Source organism: Falco naumanni, chromosome 19 (genome assembly GCF_017639655.2).
Source record: "Falco naumanni isolate bFalNau1 chromosome 19, bFalNau1.pat, whole genome shotgun sequence".
Classification (NCBI taxonomy): domain Eukaryota; kingdom Metazoa; phylum Chordata; class Aves; order Falconiformes; family Falconidae; genus Falco; species Falco naumanni.
This window is the reverse complement of record NC_054072.1, coordinates 645,803-661,707: the sequence shown is the minus strand read 5'-3', so window position 1 is coordinate 661,707 and position 15,905 is coordinate 645,803. Positions and strand designations below refer to the sequence as shown.

At 47.5% G+C, this 15,905-nt stretch overlaps 1 protein-coding gene across 2 annotated transcripts; it reads left to right on the top strand.

Moving 5' to 3' along the window:
• Positions 1-14,242, top strand: ANXA4 (annexin A4). 2 transcript variants are annotated; one of them, XM_040617847.1, is made up of 13 exons: positions 1-910; positions 4,771-4,827; positions 5,786-5,861; positions 6,280-6,374; positions 6,649-6,762; positions 6,936-7,026; positions 8,122-8,201; positions 9,157-9,213; positions 10,826-10,919; positions 11,438-11,533; positions 11,981-12,039; positions 12,374-12,496; positions 12,798-14,242. In XM_040617847.1, the coding sequence occupies exons 2-13, from the start codon at positions 4,825-4,827 to the stop codon at positions 12,855-12,857; spliced, it is 948 nt and encodes a 315-aa protein (XP_040473781.1). In that variant the 5' UTR covers positions 1-910; positions 4,771-4,824; the 3' UTR covers positions 12,858-14,242. The 2 variants fall into 2 exon arrangements, with proteins under 2 accessions (XP_040473781.1, XP_040473780.1); XM_040617846.1 differs by lacking the exon at positions 1-910 and adding an exon at positions 1,058-1,418.
• The last annotated feature ends 1,663 nt before the right edge of the window (positions 14,243-15,905 follow it).

Below are 15,905 nucleotides of genomic sequence, written 5' to 3'. Positions count from 1 at the left end.
TTTTGAAAATGCACAGGCTAAAAAAATCACAGGCAACGTAAGATGAAGAAACACAGCAGTTCTGCTGGCGGATTAAAATGCACGGGTACGGGCCCAAAGCAGGAGGCAGCTGACGTGAGAGGAAGGGATGAGAATGGAAACTTTTAACAGATGTAGGAAGGAGTTTCTCCTTAGTGACTGTTGGTAGTGTGTACCAGTCCACACTGAATCCTGAGTGGGGTAAAGGGCCAGATTCTGCAAGGGAAGAGACTCTGCAACGGAAAAGGAGAGTGCTTGTGGCTTGCACCTTGTTTTTCTGTTACTCCCTGTTCAATGTCTCCCCGTGTCAGCAGAGAGTGAGTAGGTGCTGGCCAGCTGGCCCCTGTGGGCTTGTTTTTGGGAGACTGAGCTGCAGTGGGAGCTATAATAAGCCAGCTGCACAGCCATGCTCACTGCAGCACAGCCTGCATTCGTCCCTGCTGCTAAAATTAGGTCTCTGCCAGCAAAAGAGCATGTGCAAAGAGGCACAGGGGTGAGATATAGCTGTCGTATGAGCTGGAAAAAAGAACCTGAGAGGGCTGATTTACCCATTACGATAACTGTACTTTTGGCATCAGGGGAGGCCAGAGTCCCTGAGGATAAACACAATGAAGATATGTATTATTGCAAGGCTGATTCCCCTCTGTGAGCCTCACGATCTTGTCAAAGGCTGACCCTGGCAGTGTCACATCAGGGTAAAAACTGAAGTCCCTTTGCCTGAAGTGTTTTGACTTGAGGGCGGTGCCATTTACTGAGGCAAAAGCAGTAACTTTTATTAAAGCGATCACTCGTAATGAAATCATGGCTGTTAGTGATGCAAAGCTCTTAGACAAGGGGAAACAATGCTGAAGACCTGGCAAGTTGCTGTGGGAGCAAAGGAGACATAATACAGGTAAGATCTCCCCCCGTGTTGTCTGTGGGGATGAACGGAACTTGCTCAAGGCCGTTGCTGCCTGTGTGCTCCCCGCCGTCGTCCCCCTCGCTCCCCCCTTGGGTATGCCCTTACACGACAACATAAAGATCGGGCTGGCTGTGCTCTCAGGCTGCCGTCAGAGACCCCCCTCTGTTCCCGGAGATTTTTACAGGCAATGCTGGGGAGCGTGGAAGCCGCCCCAACCTGCCCCGCCACCTTTACTTGCGAGGGCCTCTGTGTAACCCCAAATCTGCACTTCCTAAATGTGCGTGAGGCTCCCTGAGGGATCTCTCCCTGCTCCGGATTACAACCAACTGTTCACGGAAGGGCAGAGGAGCGAGCAGGGCTCGATTGCCTTCCCATCAGGCGTGCCAGAAAAGCTGTTTTGCGCTGACGAGTCCCTCCCGCTCCAGGGCGGGGACTTTGCCATCCAGAACAAGCCGAGCAAAGCTCTCCCCATCCCTGCCAAGGCACCCACTTGGGACAGGTGAGTGCCAAACCGGCTGGGGGGTCCCCTTTGGTATGGGGAAGGGGTTGCATGGCTAGAGGCGCCTGGGAAGGTGCCAAGTGCCGTCCCTGCTTGCCAGACCGCAGCGGCTGGTGGCTCGGCCGTGTGGGAGCGGGACTGCCCTTGGCTGGGCAGATGCCGCATCAGGCCACGATGCTAAGACGTTTAGGGTGTAGGGGCAGCCCTGGAGGGCACAGGCCTGGGCTGAGGAAGGACAGGGAGGCAGGTTGTGGGAAGGAGGAAGATGGCTGACTCTTCCCAGGCACAGGGAGCGCAGGTTTTGCTTCCTATTTCTGCCGTGCCCAAGCTGGCACAACCTCCCTGCTGGATGCTGGAGCGAGGAGCACATGGCAGGGGGCTTGTGGAGGGACTCCAGGTGGGTGCACAGGCCGAAGTGAGGAGTACAGCACTGTGCTAACTCGGTATTATATTTTTACTCCTTTTGAGGGCAGTGGCCAGGAAAAGGTCACTGTGTGGGAGGTGCTGGGATATTTCAGCTGGCTCGGGGCTCTCCAGCAGAAGGGAGAGCCTTCCCTGAGCTGCAGATCGGGCTGGGATCAGGGTCAGCCACCTCGCCGTGAGCCCCAGAGCCAGGGCACCCAGCCTCCTTGAAGCACAGCGGCTGTGGAGGGCGCAGGCTGTATCCAGCACAGCTGGCAACAGCTGGCGGTGACAGAGCCATGGAGAAGCTGAGCAGGCATAGGGTGTGGGTTTGTCTTCGAGTAAACGTGCGCCGAATAAAAGAACTAGTCAAGCAAGTCCAGTGTTTGCCTTGCAAGGGGATGGGTCGCAAAGCGGTGGTTTTCCACTCCAGATCCCAGGTGCAGGACTGACAACATGTCCATGACTTGGGGGAAAAAAACAAACCAACCTGTGTTTATATCCTGTTAAGCTGTTGGGAGCTTTGTGTGCCAGGAGCTGTGCGTTCTCTGTGCAGTCAGGAAAACTTGATTCAGAGCAAGCCTAGGTTTGGGTTGGCCAGCACATATGACAGTTTCAGCAGTTTTCTGAAAACTGAAGTCTATTCTGGATTCAGCTGTTAGAGGACATTGATGTGGACTGACAACTGCCTGATTAGCTGATAAAGCCTACCAGGAAAAGGTCATCCATGGAAAAAATTTGAATAATGGGACAGATGCCTTGTACACCTGCACTTGCACCTGGCCACAGTTTTTTGAGCCTGTTCTAAGTCAGGTTTGCTGTACCAGCGAGCTCAGGCCTTTATTCTGGGATGAAGCAAACATCAGGTCAGGGATTAACCAGACCACCTTAGCGCTTGCTAGCAGACTCTTTGAAGTTCAATTCTTCACAGCACGGAGCTGCTCCTGTCCTGAAGCTGCTCCTGTCCTGAAGCTGCTTTTCCCCATTTGAGCTGCAAGCCAAGAGCCGTGCTAAGCTGCAAAGCACTGGCAGATCTGTCTGAGCAGTTCCTTTCTCTCTCTACTAGCAAAGGAGAGTTTTAACTCATCTAATGGCCCAGCCTGAGCAGTTCGTGGAGATGCCTTCACCTGGGAAAGGGAGGAAAAGGGTTCCAGGGGCAGGGAGGGACTGTTGCAGGAGAACCTGATTGACCCGCTGAGCTCTTCCACCTGTAACTTCAGTGGCTCATCTCTTGTGGCACCGCACACAGAAATACACTGGGAACAAAACAGCATTTGCAGACTTTGCAGTGGGGTTAGCACCGCCGCCTTTTGCAGTGCTCTACTCTTTATATTCCCAGTGACATTTAAGCTGGATGAAGAAATTGGAATCTTAGAGTCAATATTTGATGACATTTCTGTTGTAATTTGATATTGCAGGAGCATTTGCCCTGAATCCAGTACATGCATCCTTTCCTCATGTTTTTGGTTTCTTTCTGCCAGCTCATTTGCACTCAGAATTTTTCTGCCTCCCACCTCCTTTTCCTTGTTTATTGACCTTTCTTTTGCCCTCTAATCAACTTGCTAAAACCAGCCTGTGCAATATCCCTGCTCCTGTGTACAAATCAACTGGATGGTAAAACTGCATTAGAAAAACATCTGTGAAATTCAAAGCCGTTATTTAATGTCTGGCTAAAGCAAATAAAGCTGGCTTTATATTTCTGTAAAAAGATGACTTTTCTGAGGTCTAGGTCATAATTTTGACCACTGAAATCTACAATCAAGCGAAAGAAAGCAAACTCAACACTAATAATTTTCCATATGTTGCCTGACTGCCCAGAGTGTAATAGTGTACAGATGACCTGGAGAGCACTTGGGAGTGCCTGTGCGTAGCACGTCTGTGGCAAATGTCATACTAAGAGTAACTTGCCTGAACAGCAGCCTCCAATGGTACTCCGATTTGTAAGAGTCATGTGAAGCATGAGCAAAGACACTCCTGTTCTTGCACAACTGTCTGGGCTCATTGATAGCAGCTATTAAGCACCATGAGAAGGATTAAGGAGAGATGTCGTCAGCCACTGGCATCACCCTTCTGCTTAAGGGCTTTAACGCGAGAACCTCAGCTCATGCTGTGTGGGACTGGAGTTGCAGGGAGGTGAACCTTGTCCTAGTACCTGACATCCTGTCACTGACCAGGGATTTGGGAAAATACTTTGGGTGCGTTCATGTATCGGCCCTATGCATGGAAACAGAATTATGAACAGAAAAAGTAACCCTGGGGAGATTACAAGTAAGTTTTTTGGTTTTGGGTTTTTTTTTTGGTTGGTTGGTTTTTTTGAGGGCTTTAATAGTCAGTTAAAACTACAGTCTTACAAGGAATTACGCATTGAACCGAACTGGAGAGATGTTGGATACAGCAGATTTTAATTAAAGGAAGATAATTCTCCTGTCCCAGTCCTTGAGTAAGGTTATCCTTTGCACGCTCATCTAGACATTGATGTTGCCTTTGCCTCCCAGGGGGTATCTGTGAAGGCTGTTGGGACTGTGCAGGCACCCTCACCCTAATTCACTCTCAGTCTCCCACCTGGCAAGGTCAAAGCCGTGTGTTTTGAAGGGCATGGGAATCAAGTCTGTTTTCTTTGCTCCCAGGGCAACATTGTCTGCTTCTTCTTAAGGCCTCAGCCAGGTTGTCACACTAGCAATAGAAAAGAAATTTCTTAAATTACTAGCGCTAATCATCTGCTTATGTACCACATCCCTCTTTCAGGCAGGGTGGATGCCCTGGCCCTGCGCTGCTGCTGCAAGCCAGCCTTTGTTCATTCAGTACAAAGCAGGACTGGAAATTCAGGGATACTGCCATGGACATTCAGTAGGGCTGTTCAAGTTAACCCGCTCCATTTTTCTGGCAAGGGTAGGTATATTCTGTTAATTATTTGCTGGAAAACTAACACTTCCTCTGTTTTTTATTACAGTTGTCTAACTGCCTGGAGACTTAGACAATAACAGATTGACCAAATACAAGAGCGATGGTGAGTGTGTGTGTTTTCTTTACCATCCTGTGCCAGGCCTTTGCTCTGATCAGATAACCCTGGGGAGTGTAGCTCAGATAAGGACACAGCAGGAAGAACACTGTCACTGTCTGTCCCTTTATGGGGGGTAAGCTTATCACTTCTTTCTTGTTCCTCATGCTAGAGGAGAATGACCCACACAGACGGGCTTTTCCATTTGGGGAGTTAATGGAAAATCTGAGCAGATATTAGTTTAAAGAACATTAATTTCTCCAGATAAACTTCCTGGCATATTATTCTTTCCAGGTTCAACCTGCAAGGTAACCATCTACACAGTAGTTATCACTGTGCCTGTTTCAGAAAGCCTAACCTACAGGAGGGTTAAGCAGCATTTTGCTAATGATTTTCACGGGAACATGGAGAGCTTTGTAAGAGACAGTGCAGCCCCCCAGAAATGGTGCTGGACCGGAGGCAGGAGAAACCTGTTTGGGAATCACTGTTTTGAGCAAAACACAGCACTTCCTGGTGCGTTATTTTACAGAAGGATGGACCTTGGCTGCTCTTAGAGAAGTCAGGGATAGGGCTTGATGGGAGCAGCTGCTTCTACAATTTACATGGAAAACTGCTAGGAAGAAGCCCCAGCTGGACTGAACAGAGATGTCAGGCTGCTTGCCATTAGTTAACTGGGAACAAGGTACTCCATGGGCAGCTATATGGAGATATTTTCTCCTTTTAGTTGTGTCCCTGTGGCTGACTTCTTATGTGGCTGGGAAGTTCCTCTAGAACAAACTGTTTCTCTTTAGGGTAGGATGGAATCCTGGTATAACATCAGTTGTGTTTGGTGGGTGGGCTTTACTTGCTATGTCACTGTTTGCATCTTTTGAATGTTCAAATATATTTTTCGTTAGTTCAACTTTACCGCATGTATGTATGTATCACATTTAGTCTGCCTTTCACAACTCCTCTCCTGTGGGTTTAGGCAACAATCAAGGGGGTCTCAAGCTTCAGTGCTGAGCAAGAAGCACAGGCACTAAGGAAGGCTATGAAGGGATTTGGTAAGTTGGGCTACCTCCACTGTTAAACCCTCTTTTTTTCCCTCCAAGCACTGGGAATGTTTTGTCTGGTGGTTTGTTAGAGGGGAATTCTGACCATTTGCATTGCCCCAGTGCCCCAGGAGGGCACTGAAAGGAATTGAGTGACTTGATCAGGCTGAGACTTGAACCCAACTGGAAATCCAAGTCTTGGCTACAAAAACATCCTTAGTCAGGCTCTTGCCTTGTCTCACACTGTGGTACCGCCGTGCCACTGGCTGGGTTGAGACACTCCTGTATGCTGATCTAGTCCCCAGAGTGCTGATGAGAACCAGGTTGTGTAAGGACCAGAAGATGGCTAATGGCACACTGTGGACAAGACCAGAGCACGCATCTGGTTCTTGTGCAAGCAGCTTGACTGGTTTCCATTGTTTTTCTCCAGGCACAGATGAAGATGCCATCATTGAGATCTTGACCAAACTAAACATTTCCCAACGTCAGCAAGTTCTGATCACCTATAAAAGCAGTATTGGCAGGGTAGGTGGTCTTCAGAGATTAGTGACTGTAGCTTTCACTGGGAGATGAAGACATTTTGGGGGTTATGTCACTTGGGTGAAATGTGAGCAACATCCTAGTGTCCACTACAGTAAGGTTAGCACAGGCTTTCCCTGGCCAAGTTTATTTTGGTCTTGTTCACTTCAGAGCAACTGTTCACCCAAGGAGGGTTGCAGCATGAAGTAGTAAATAAGTTCTTTCTGTTCTCAAAGGCTGTATCTTCTCCCAGCTCCTTTCTCCAATCTCTGTCCTCTAGGACTTGATTGATGACTTGAAGTCTGAGCTAAGTGGGAACTTTGAAAGGGTGATCGTTGGTATGATGACTCCTACCACCATGTACGACGTGCATGAACTGAGGAGGGCTATGAAGGTTTGGAAATCTTCCTTTTATGTTGCTTAAGTTCTGGTCAATTTAGTATGATATGGCTTAATTATATTTTATTATTAATGTAGTATTATTAACATATATAATTAAAATAATCCTAGTTGCACATCAAAAAAGTTGTCATAATAACATTGGATCTTGTCTTTGCAATTCCCTAGGGGGCAGGAACAGATGAAGGCTGCCTGATTGAAATTCTAGCTTCTCGCACAAACGAAGAGATTCGGCGCATTAATGAGAACTACAAACTGCGTATGTAGTGCGAAGTACAAGCTGTTATCATACTGCTTGAAAAGTCACTTGTGTGTATGCACAAACATGTGAAGAGGAAAGAGAAGGGTCTGTTAGCCTTTAAATGTGACATATCAGCCCATACAGCTATTGCCATTTGTCCAGAGAGAACCTCTGAGTTAAACAGGTGTCAGCAGCTGCGCTGCCAACAGCCTCAAAAGTTCAGATTTCACCCAGAAATTGAATCGCTGTAAATAAAACTGGATGGGGTGATTTTGCCTGTCGGTTGGGTGTCTGTCCATGTGTGGATCTGTTGCCAGTTTTATACTGGCTGTGCTTCTTAATTTTGCCCTGTAGCACTAAATACGATAGCTGGGCTGCTATGATGATAGCCAAGAAGGCCAACAGCATCCTGGCTTGTATGAGAAACAACAGGGCCAGCAGGGCTAGGGCAGTGATTGTCACCCTGTGCTTGGCACTGTACGAGGCTGCACCTTGAATCCTGTGTGCAGTTTTGGGCCCCTCACTACAAGAAAGTCACTGAGGTGCTGCAGTGTGTCCAGGGATGGGCAGCAGAGCTGGGGAAGAGTCTGGTGAGCAAGTCCTCTGAGGAGCAGCTGGGGGAACTTGGGGGGCTTAGCTTGGAGAAAAGGGGGCTTAGAGGGGACCTTCTTGTTCCTTACAACTCCCTGAAAGGAAGCTGTAGCGAGGTGGGGGTCAGTCTCTTCTCCTAAGTAACAAGCAGTAGGATGAGAGGAAACAGCCTCAACTGCACCAGGAGAGGTTTAGATAACAAGAAAAAATTCTTCCCCAAAAGAGTGGTCAAGCACTGAACAGGCTGCCCAGGGAGAGGGTGGAGTCGCCAGCCCTGGAGGTATTGAAAAGCCGTGTATATGTGGCACTTGGGAACATGATTTAGTGGTAGCCTTGGCAGTGCTGGGTTAATGGTTGGACTTGATGATCTTAAAGCTTCTTTCCCACCTAAATGATTCTGTGATGTTCAGAGCCCTGAGCACAGTTCTATACCTACCTAGCTTACGGCTGGCAAACGTTGTGGACAAACAACAGGTGGTGGACCTGTTACTAACAGATGTCATATGTGTGTGCCCTTGCTAGAATATGGCTGTACCCTGGAGGAGGACATAGTTTCTGACACATCTTCCATGTTTCGAAGAGTCCTCGTGTCCCTCTCGACGGTAAATCCAGGCTAAGGGAAAGGGGGGTGAATCTTCCTGTTGCTGATGAATGTGCCTCTCACTTCGGTGATGAGGTGTTCCAGGCTGGCTTCTGGGTCACTTATTTTGCATTTCACACCCAGCTTCTGGAGGGAGAGGAGCCTGGCCCTGGGTGTGCGTTAGTGCCATGTTGTCTTTTTCACATGGTCCAGCTAAAGGGGATTTCTGCTCCTCCTGTTATCCCAGATCTGGGTTCTTGACCTGCTGGGCAAGAGCCAATCCACATGGAGCTATTTGTTGCATGTCTGTGCAGAGGTGGGTTCTGGGTGGTAAATCCACAAAGCTAGCACACCTCAACACATAGTAAAACCTTTTATACACTTTGAACAATTGTTTACATTTAAGTTTAGTCACACTTAATTTTCATCGGTTCTTACGAGCCTCATCTCCATTTAAAGGTACAGCTTACTTTTTTTGCATGGGGCATGTTCTGTGGGGAGGGGGCATTTTTAGTAGGGGGCTTTCTTTGCTCGAGGGTGGATCTTTTAGTATGCTAATTAGGATAGTTGACACATAGTTCCAGTAATTTTCTGTTTACTCTCATTAAGGATTTGGGATTCCTTGTGCTTACCTTGTTGTGTCCCAGCGTATTTATGGTGTCTGTGCCTTCTCCCAAGGCTGTGTTTTATTAACTGTTCCTAAGGATTTAACTAACAACCTCTGTTTTTCAAATTCTTTCTCGTTTTTCACTATATTTACATTTCCCCCTCTCTTTATTTTTTAAAGTAAGCAATTCTTGTATCAGTTTCAAAAGGAAGCACAAATTACATCTGAGCCATATTTTGCTGCATTTTTAAGCTGCTATTCAATTTTAAGGATCCCATTGTGCATCTCCAGTAACTCGTTTTGAATGGGGAATTTGCAGGAACTGCTTCCACTCTGGTGAACGGAGTTTTTCATCCTTGTATCTCTGCAGGGTAACAGAGATGAGGGAATGTATGTGGATGATGCCCTTGCTCAACAAGATGCCCAGGTGTGTAGCAATTTCCTTCCTTGGAAGAATTGTCTGTTCTTGTACCTGTGATGCGTGGTGAATCCTTACTTTTTCTAGACCTCATCTGTTTTGTTTCAAGGTAGAACAGTAAGCCTGAAGCTGTGCTAGACAGCAGCACCCTAGGTGGAGACCTGGGCTCTGTTCTCAGGTTTGACCCTTAGAGAAGCCTCTTCACTGTTCTGACTCAGCCGGTGAAATGGAGATAATGGTTCTAGCCTCCTTTGCAAGGCCGTGGGGAAAAGTCTCTGGACAGGCTGGGTGTGTGGGGGGAGAGGTGGCATTTCACTTGAGAGAGCTTCTGTGCTTTGTTAGTATTTGTTGTAAAATATCTGTGACCTAGACAAGCAGCAGGCCAGCAGTGCTTAGGCACCAAGGATCTCCTTGTATGATAAGGTGACCTGCCTAGTGTATGAGGGAAAGGCTGTGGATGTTGTCTGCCTAGACTTTAGGAAAACCTTTGACACCATCTCCTACAGCATTCTCATGGCTTGTGTGGGCGCACTCTTCTCTGGGTTAAAAGCTGGCTGGACAGCCAAGCCCAGAGCGTGGTGGTGGATGGAGATACATCCCACTGGCGGCCGCTCACGAGTGGTGTTCCCCAGGGCTCAGGGCTGGGGCCAGCTCTGTTTAATATTTTTACCAACAATCTGGAAGAGGGGATCGAGTGCACCCCCAGTCAGTTTGCAGATGACACTGAGCTTGAGGGGAGCATTGATCCGTTTGAGGACAGGGGGCTCTGCAGGGGGGTCTGGGTCGGTGGGGTCAATGGGCTGAGGCCGCTGGATGAGGTTCAACAGGGCTCAGTGCTGGGCCCTGCACTGGGGTCACAATAACCCCACGAAACGCAAGGCCCTGGGGCTGCTGGCTGACGGCTGGCCGAACATGAGCCAGCAGTGTGCCCAGGTGGCCAAGGGGGCCAACAGCATCCTGGCTCGTATCTGAAACAGCGTGGCCAGCAGCACAAGGGCCGCGATCAATCGATCGTCCTCCTGTACTTGGCAGTGGTGAGGCCGCACCTCGAATCCTGTGTTCAGTTGGGCCTTCGCTTCAAGAGGACATTGAGGTGCTGGAGCGTGTCCAGAGATGGGCAGCGGGGCTGGTGAAGGGGCTGGAGCACCAGCCTGATGGGGGGCAGCTGAGGGAACTGGGGGTGTTTAGCCTGGAGAGAAGGCAGCTGGGCAGGGGGGAACATTATTTCTGTCTACAATTACCTGAAAGGAGGCTGTAGCGAGGTGGGTGTCAGACTCTTCTCCCCAGTAGCAAGTAATAGGATGAGAGGAAAAATCCTCAAGTGCCAGAGGATGTTTAGATTTGCTATCAGGAACAGTTTCTGTACTGGATAGGGTCTGACTGGAACAGGCTGCCCAGGGACATGGTGGAGTCACCATCCCTGGAGATATTTAAAAGACATGTAGATGTGGCATTTGGGAACATGGTTTAGTGGTGGCCTTGGCAGTGCTGCATTAACAATTGGACTTGATGATCTTAAATGTCTTTTCCACCTAAATGATTCTATGAAGTAAAAATCTCATGTTGTATGCACCTGTTCTTCTCCATGAGCCTCACCTTGCCCCTTGATAATGTCTTCAAGTGCCTGTATGAAGCTGGGGAGAAGAAATGGGGAACAGATGAGGTACAATTTATGGCCATCCTCTGTACACGGAACAGATGCCACCTGCTACGAGGTAGGACCCTCTGCGGTGTTCTGGATTTTTTTTCCTTGTTTGAGGACAATAATTTTGTAGGAGCTTTGTACTTGTTCGTTAACTGATTGTGAACTCTTCCTAAGCCAGCAGGTATCCTAGAGCCCAGTCCCATTCAGTTCTTTAAGACCGTTTCATTCCCTCCTGAGACGAAAAAGGGACTTGAGAAAAACATCAGTACAACTTGCTCCAGCCTGTAAATTGGAGATAATGAAGTGTGACTCCCATTGGGACAGAGCTAAGCATTTAAACTGCCATCATTAACTAGCAGTTCTTGAAAATGCTAGCAGCAGTGGTAGGCCAATTAGCAAGACAGTTGATAATTAAAATGAATTATTTCTGTGGGACAGCCCAAATTTAGCTTACAATGTCACAATAATGGTACAATGTTCATACAGAGCATGAGGAGCTTGATCTTGCAAAGTGATCCTCAGTGGTTTACACACTGTATGCCCTGAAGCATCTCACTCGCTCTTTTTATCACCAACTCTTCCTCCTAGTTTTCGATGCCTACAGAGGGATTGCTAATAAGGACATAACAGACAGCATTAAATCGGAGATGTCAGGAGACCTTGAAGATGCTTTGTTAGCTGTGGGTGAGTTCCCTGCTTTTAAACTTTGTCTACCACATAATTAAATAATTAGAGATATTGTATCTTGCCCTGGCTGGCTGTGTACATGGCTTCAGGAGGCAGATACTATATCTTTTTTGCAAGCCACAGTGTTTTAATCTTTGCAGATACAACTGGGTGAGAAAGCTCTGTACTTTATGATATTGCTTGCTTCCCCAAGTGATGCTTTGGTAGCTGACGTTTGCTGTCAGGAAGTATTAAATCCTTAAAGAAAATATGACTGGGCTTGGAGACATCAATTTATGGCAGGTCACTGACTATGGATGTCTGCATTGTACTTGCTGTTTGTTGGCCCTGAATTACATCTTTACAGAATAAACATCTTGCCTGAAAAAGTGCTGTAAAGGTTTGGAAGACTTTCTCCTTCAGTTTTTATTGGCCTTAATTCTCTTGTTCTTGTCTCCCTTACAGTAAAGTGCATGCGAAATAAACCTGCATATTTTGCTGAAAGATTGTATAAATCCATGAAGGTAAAGAGCTTTTGGTGCAAGATCACTGGGTTTCCATGCTCAAGTCAGTAGCATGACAGCAATTATTAGATAAAGGGAAACTCTGCTGTTAACTGGGGGGGGGGGGCAGGGGGAGGAAGAAAAAAAAAAAAAAAAGCCTGAGCTTCTATATGGACCTCTCTTCCCTCAGGAAGCTCAGAGCAACACGCTTACGCAGCAGCGAGCTGCTAGTGGATAGCTCCATTAATGCAAATATGTTCTAATTAGGAACAGATCCCACAGAAGACCAAGTGATAAAACCTTTGTGTCTGTTGCTGGTGCTCTGTAGTTGCAGACAGTTGGTTTATTCCTTTAGGGCTTGGGAACAGATGACAACACGTTAATCCGAGTGATGGTGTCCCGTGCTGAGATAGATATGCTGGACATCAGAAGGGAATTCCTGACCATGTATGGGAAATCGCTCTACTCCTTCATTAAGGTACGCTTTTCAGGGTTGGAAACGCAGCTGGATTTGCTAAGCAGCTTGAAAGAGACAGGTCTCCACTTGACACCCACTGGGTATTTTAGAGGAGGTGAAATGAAGGAGACTTTATGTGCTGAATGTACTAAGAACATTCAGGAATATTTATGAAAATATTTATGAAAATATTCCTGAATGTTCTTAGTTCTTAAATTGTCAGAGAGGATACAAACCCTACAACAAATTGCATGTGCTGGAAAGAACGCAGCCTCTATGGAGCTGTAAACGTAATTGTGTTCATTTTTGCTTTTCTCTCTAGGGAGACTGCTCAGGGGACTATAGAAAAGTTCTGCTCAGACTCTGTGGTGGGGACGATTAAAGGATGCCTGGTGTACGGCCTGGGTGATGGGAAGCAGCTGATCATAACCATTTCTTTCTTTTTAATTTTTCCCAAATACCTTATTACTTGCTGTGAGTATTGACTTGGGTTAGTTAATGCTCTGGTTAGATAACGGCCATTCTGGTTGACCCTTTTGATACGCTTTTATGCTTGGAACACCCATTTGTTTACTAATTGGGCTAGTAAAGCCCATCTTAAACAGAATGCCGTAACCAAATACATAAAAGCTAGGTTGTTTCCTGGCGAGCTGTCCCTTTGCCATTGCATTCACCCGCAAAACTTATCAACTGAAGCAAACTTGGATGTAGAATGTGAGAGGCTGCACAGGGAAAAATTAACCTCATCAGTACATGGAGACCGCAGAATGCAGGCTTGCTTCAGTTTTTGCAAGATAATTAAAACCCAAAGAAATCAATCATCTAAAATACAAGCACGTTTAGAGCTTAACTTGCTCTCTGTTAGTGTGGAGCATTAACAGCCTTGCTGCTCTTTATGTCTATGTTGCCTATAGATCTGTAGATAGGGAAGATGTCACTGGTGACATCAGAAAAAACTCTTGCTGCCCTGATTACAGAGCAGCCCCGTATTCTTGGTCTGTCTTCCTTGACCCATGGGAGTATAAATCATCAGGGTTACAGTACAGACCCTTCCTCTGGATGAATTGATGCCACCAGAACGGTGCCTTTTAAGGAATGACCTGTCCCCAAAGATGCATGTTATCAGCACTACGTGATGCCTTAGCCTGGGGTGCCTCGTACCGGGGTGGCTCACCAGATCTCACAACGTGGGCTGGTTGGGGCCCATGTAACGCCACTGTTAGAAGGTCCCATTTTTGTGCCTGTCCCTGACTCGGACTTCCACACCCACCTCTGGAAGAGACTTTTCCCCCAGGCCCCGCACCCCTGCCTGTTAAGCTGAGCGTTGTTTTCACTACAAAAATACAGCTCTTGTTTGGCTTAGCAATTTTAAATTTTTTTAGCTGTTGGTATATAATCCTGTTTTGAAGGCGTCAGACTGAGTTTCAAATTTGGAAGCACAAATACCAGCATGGCCTACACCCAATTCTGTCACTCATTTTCTTCTAAACTAGGCTACTGTTGGCTTGAATAGGACATACTTCTGTGGCCTCAAACAAAGTAATTTTCTTTCTTGCTTTGTGCTGTAATTGAAGACACATTCCTTAGTTTTGGTGGGAGAGGATGCAGGGCTTTTTCCAGTTCCACTGAAACCTTCTGCTCAGTGAAAGAAAAATTGTCTTACCCAGTACAACAGGCTAACAGATGCACTCAGGCTTGGTTTTGTGTTTCAGTGCCTCGTTTTATGTTGCTGACTTTTTAGGAATGAATAAACAATTCTTTCCCATACCTTCTGCCACAGCTGTGTATTCTGGGAGAGAATGATGAAATAACTGTGTCCTTGGGGTTTTTTCAACAACTTCTGTGCTCCAGTGCTTTTTCTGTTAAGTGTGGGCCTCCATACACCAGCTGAGTGGGGAGAGGCTGCAGGAGATGACTACCAGCCCTTCCGAGCGGGGTGCCCAGGCCCTGTCCCCCTGGCTGGAGTACCGCTCCAGCAGCAGCTGTCCCCTGCTCCTTAGAGAGGCAGATCCATTGCCCCCACCCCTGTGGGACCACCGGGGGGGGGGGGATGCTGGTCTTGTCCGAAAAGCAGATTCGTGGCCCCTTGTGCAATAAGTCAATTTTCACACTCTCGGGGAGACATCACTTATTTATGGCGCAAAGCTGGGGGCGAGGTGGTGCTCCACAAGGCCAGGCCACCACATGGGGCTCCCCACAGCGTATTCCTACACAGAGACTATAACATTAGTAAGTTACCAAGTCCATTCTCTACAAGATTGGTTCATGATTGTGTATATAATTATAATATGGTTACACAACATCACACATGCTCAGGGGAGGGGTCTTCACCTGGGCAAGGGTTTTTTTGATCTAGGGGTGTGATTTTTAGTATTATAATGTGTGTAGTTCGGTTCAGGATACACGGACCTTGAGTCTTCTTGCCAAGTTGGCAATGCATCCTCAAAGTATCCTCTTTACCTGTTTCTTCAAAGCCTAATTGTTCCCGAGCATCCTTGCCCAAAGGATGGCTGTGCACTCTCCTGCTTGCAGCCTAAATTTGGCAACTGAACCTATAGGAACCATACCTTGCACAAAACAATTGGGCTGTCCTAAATGTTAGGAGTTATCCTTTGACACTGTAAATCCCCGTCCAGCCACACTTTGAGAAATGCTGTGCAAAATCCTACGTGCATGCCGCGTCTGGGGGGTGATCACCAGCGGGAGGTGGGGGTGGGGGCAGAGCTGGGGGTGCATTCCCCCCTGCCACAATGACCTTGGTCCCGCTTTCAGCCAACTCCGGGTGGGCTGCACTCCCCCAGCAGCCTGTCTCCTCCCGCGGCCGGTGCTGGGGGCTCCGACAAGGTGCTCCCCTGGCCCCGCTCTGTGTTCCCTGCCCTTCCCAAGGCTGCCTCGTGCTCCGAGTCCCTTCCTTCGCTGCTGTAACAGCTTTGGGGAGTCTGCTCAGCCTCAGCTTTGTGCCCAGGTGTGTTTAATCTATAGCTATAGTAGCAGAGGAATTTTACTAATGTGCTTAATTGTAAATGTTGCAGCTACTCTATCCATGGCGTTGCCCAGCCATACAGCGCTGTGCTGGGTAGTTTAACTACTAGTAGGTAGGAGCTGGTCCAAAACCAAAGCATGAGCTGAGGGTGCTGGAAGGGGCCAGGAGAAGAGGTTGTAAAGAGGATAAGAAGAAGATGATGAAGGAGAGGATGAAGAAAGGATGAAGGTGTCCCAAACGACCACCAGAGGACTCCTGACCCATTGGACCACACATGTAGTAAGTGCATAGGTATAGTTCGTTCTTGGAATTGTAATGAATGTGCTAATAGTTTCTCAGAAATGTCGTTGATATGCAGAGATCGGCCATTCAAAGACAAGTGAATGAAGCCAGGATGGACACGGGCGGAACTTATCCCCCGTGCATCCAGCACCGAAAACAAAGCAT

Excerpts from the sequence above, each read along its gene's own strand:
- ANXA4 (XM_040617847.1), top strand. Across the intron at positions 5,862-6,279 it reads GAAGGCTATGAAGGGATTTG|GCACAGATGAAGATGCCATC; the intron begins GTAAGTTGGGCT and ends GTTTTTCTCCAG. Across the intron at positions 6,375-6,648 it reads ATAAAAGCAGTATTGGCAGG|GACTTGATTGATGACTTGAA; the intron begins GTAGGTGGTCTT and ends TCTGTCCTCTAG.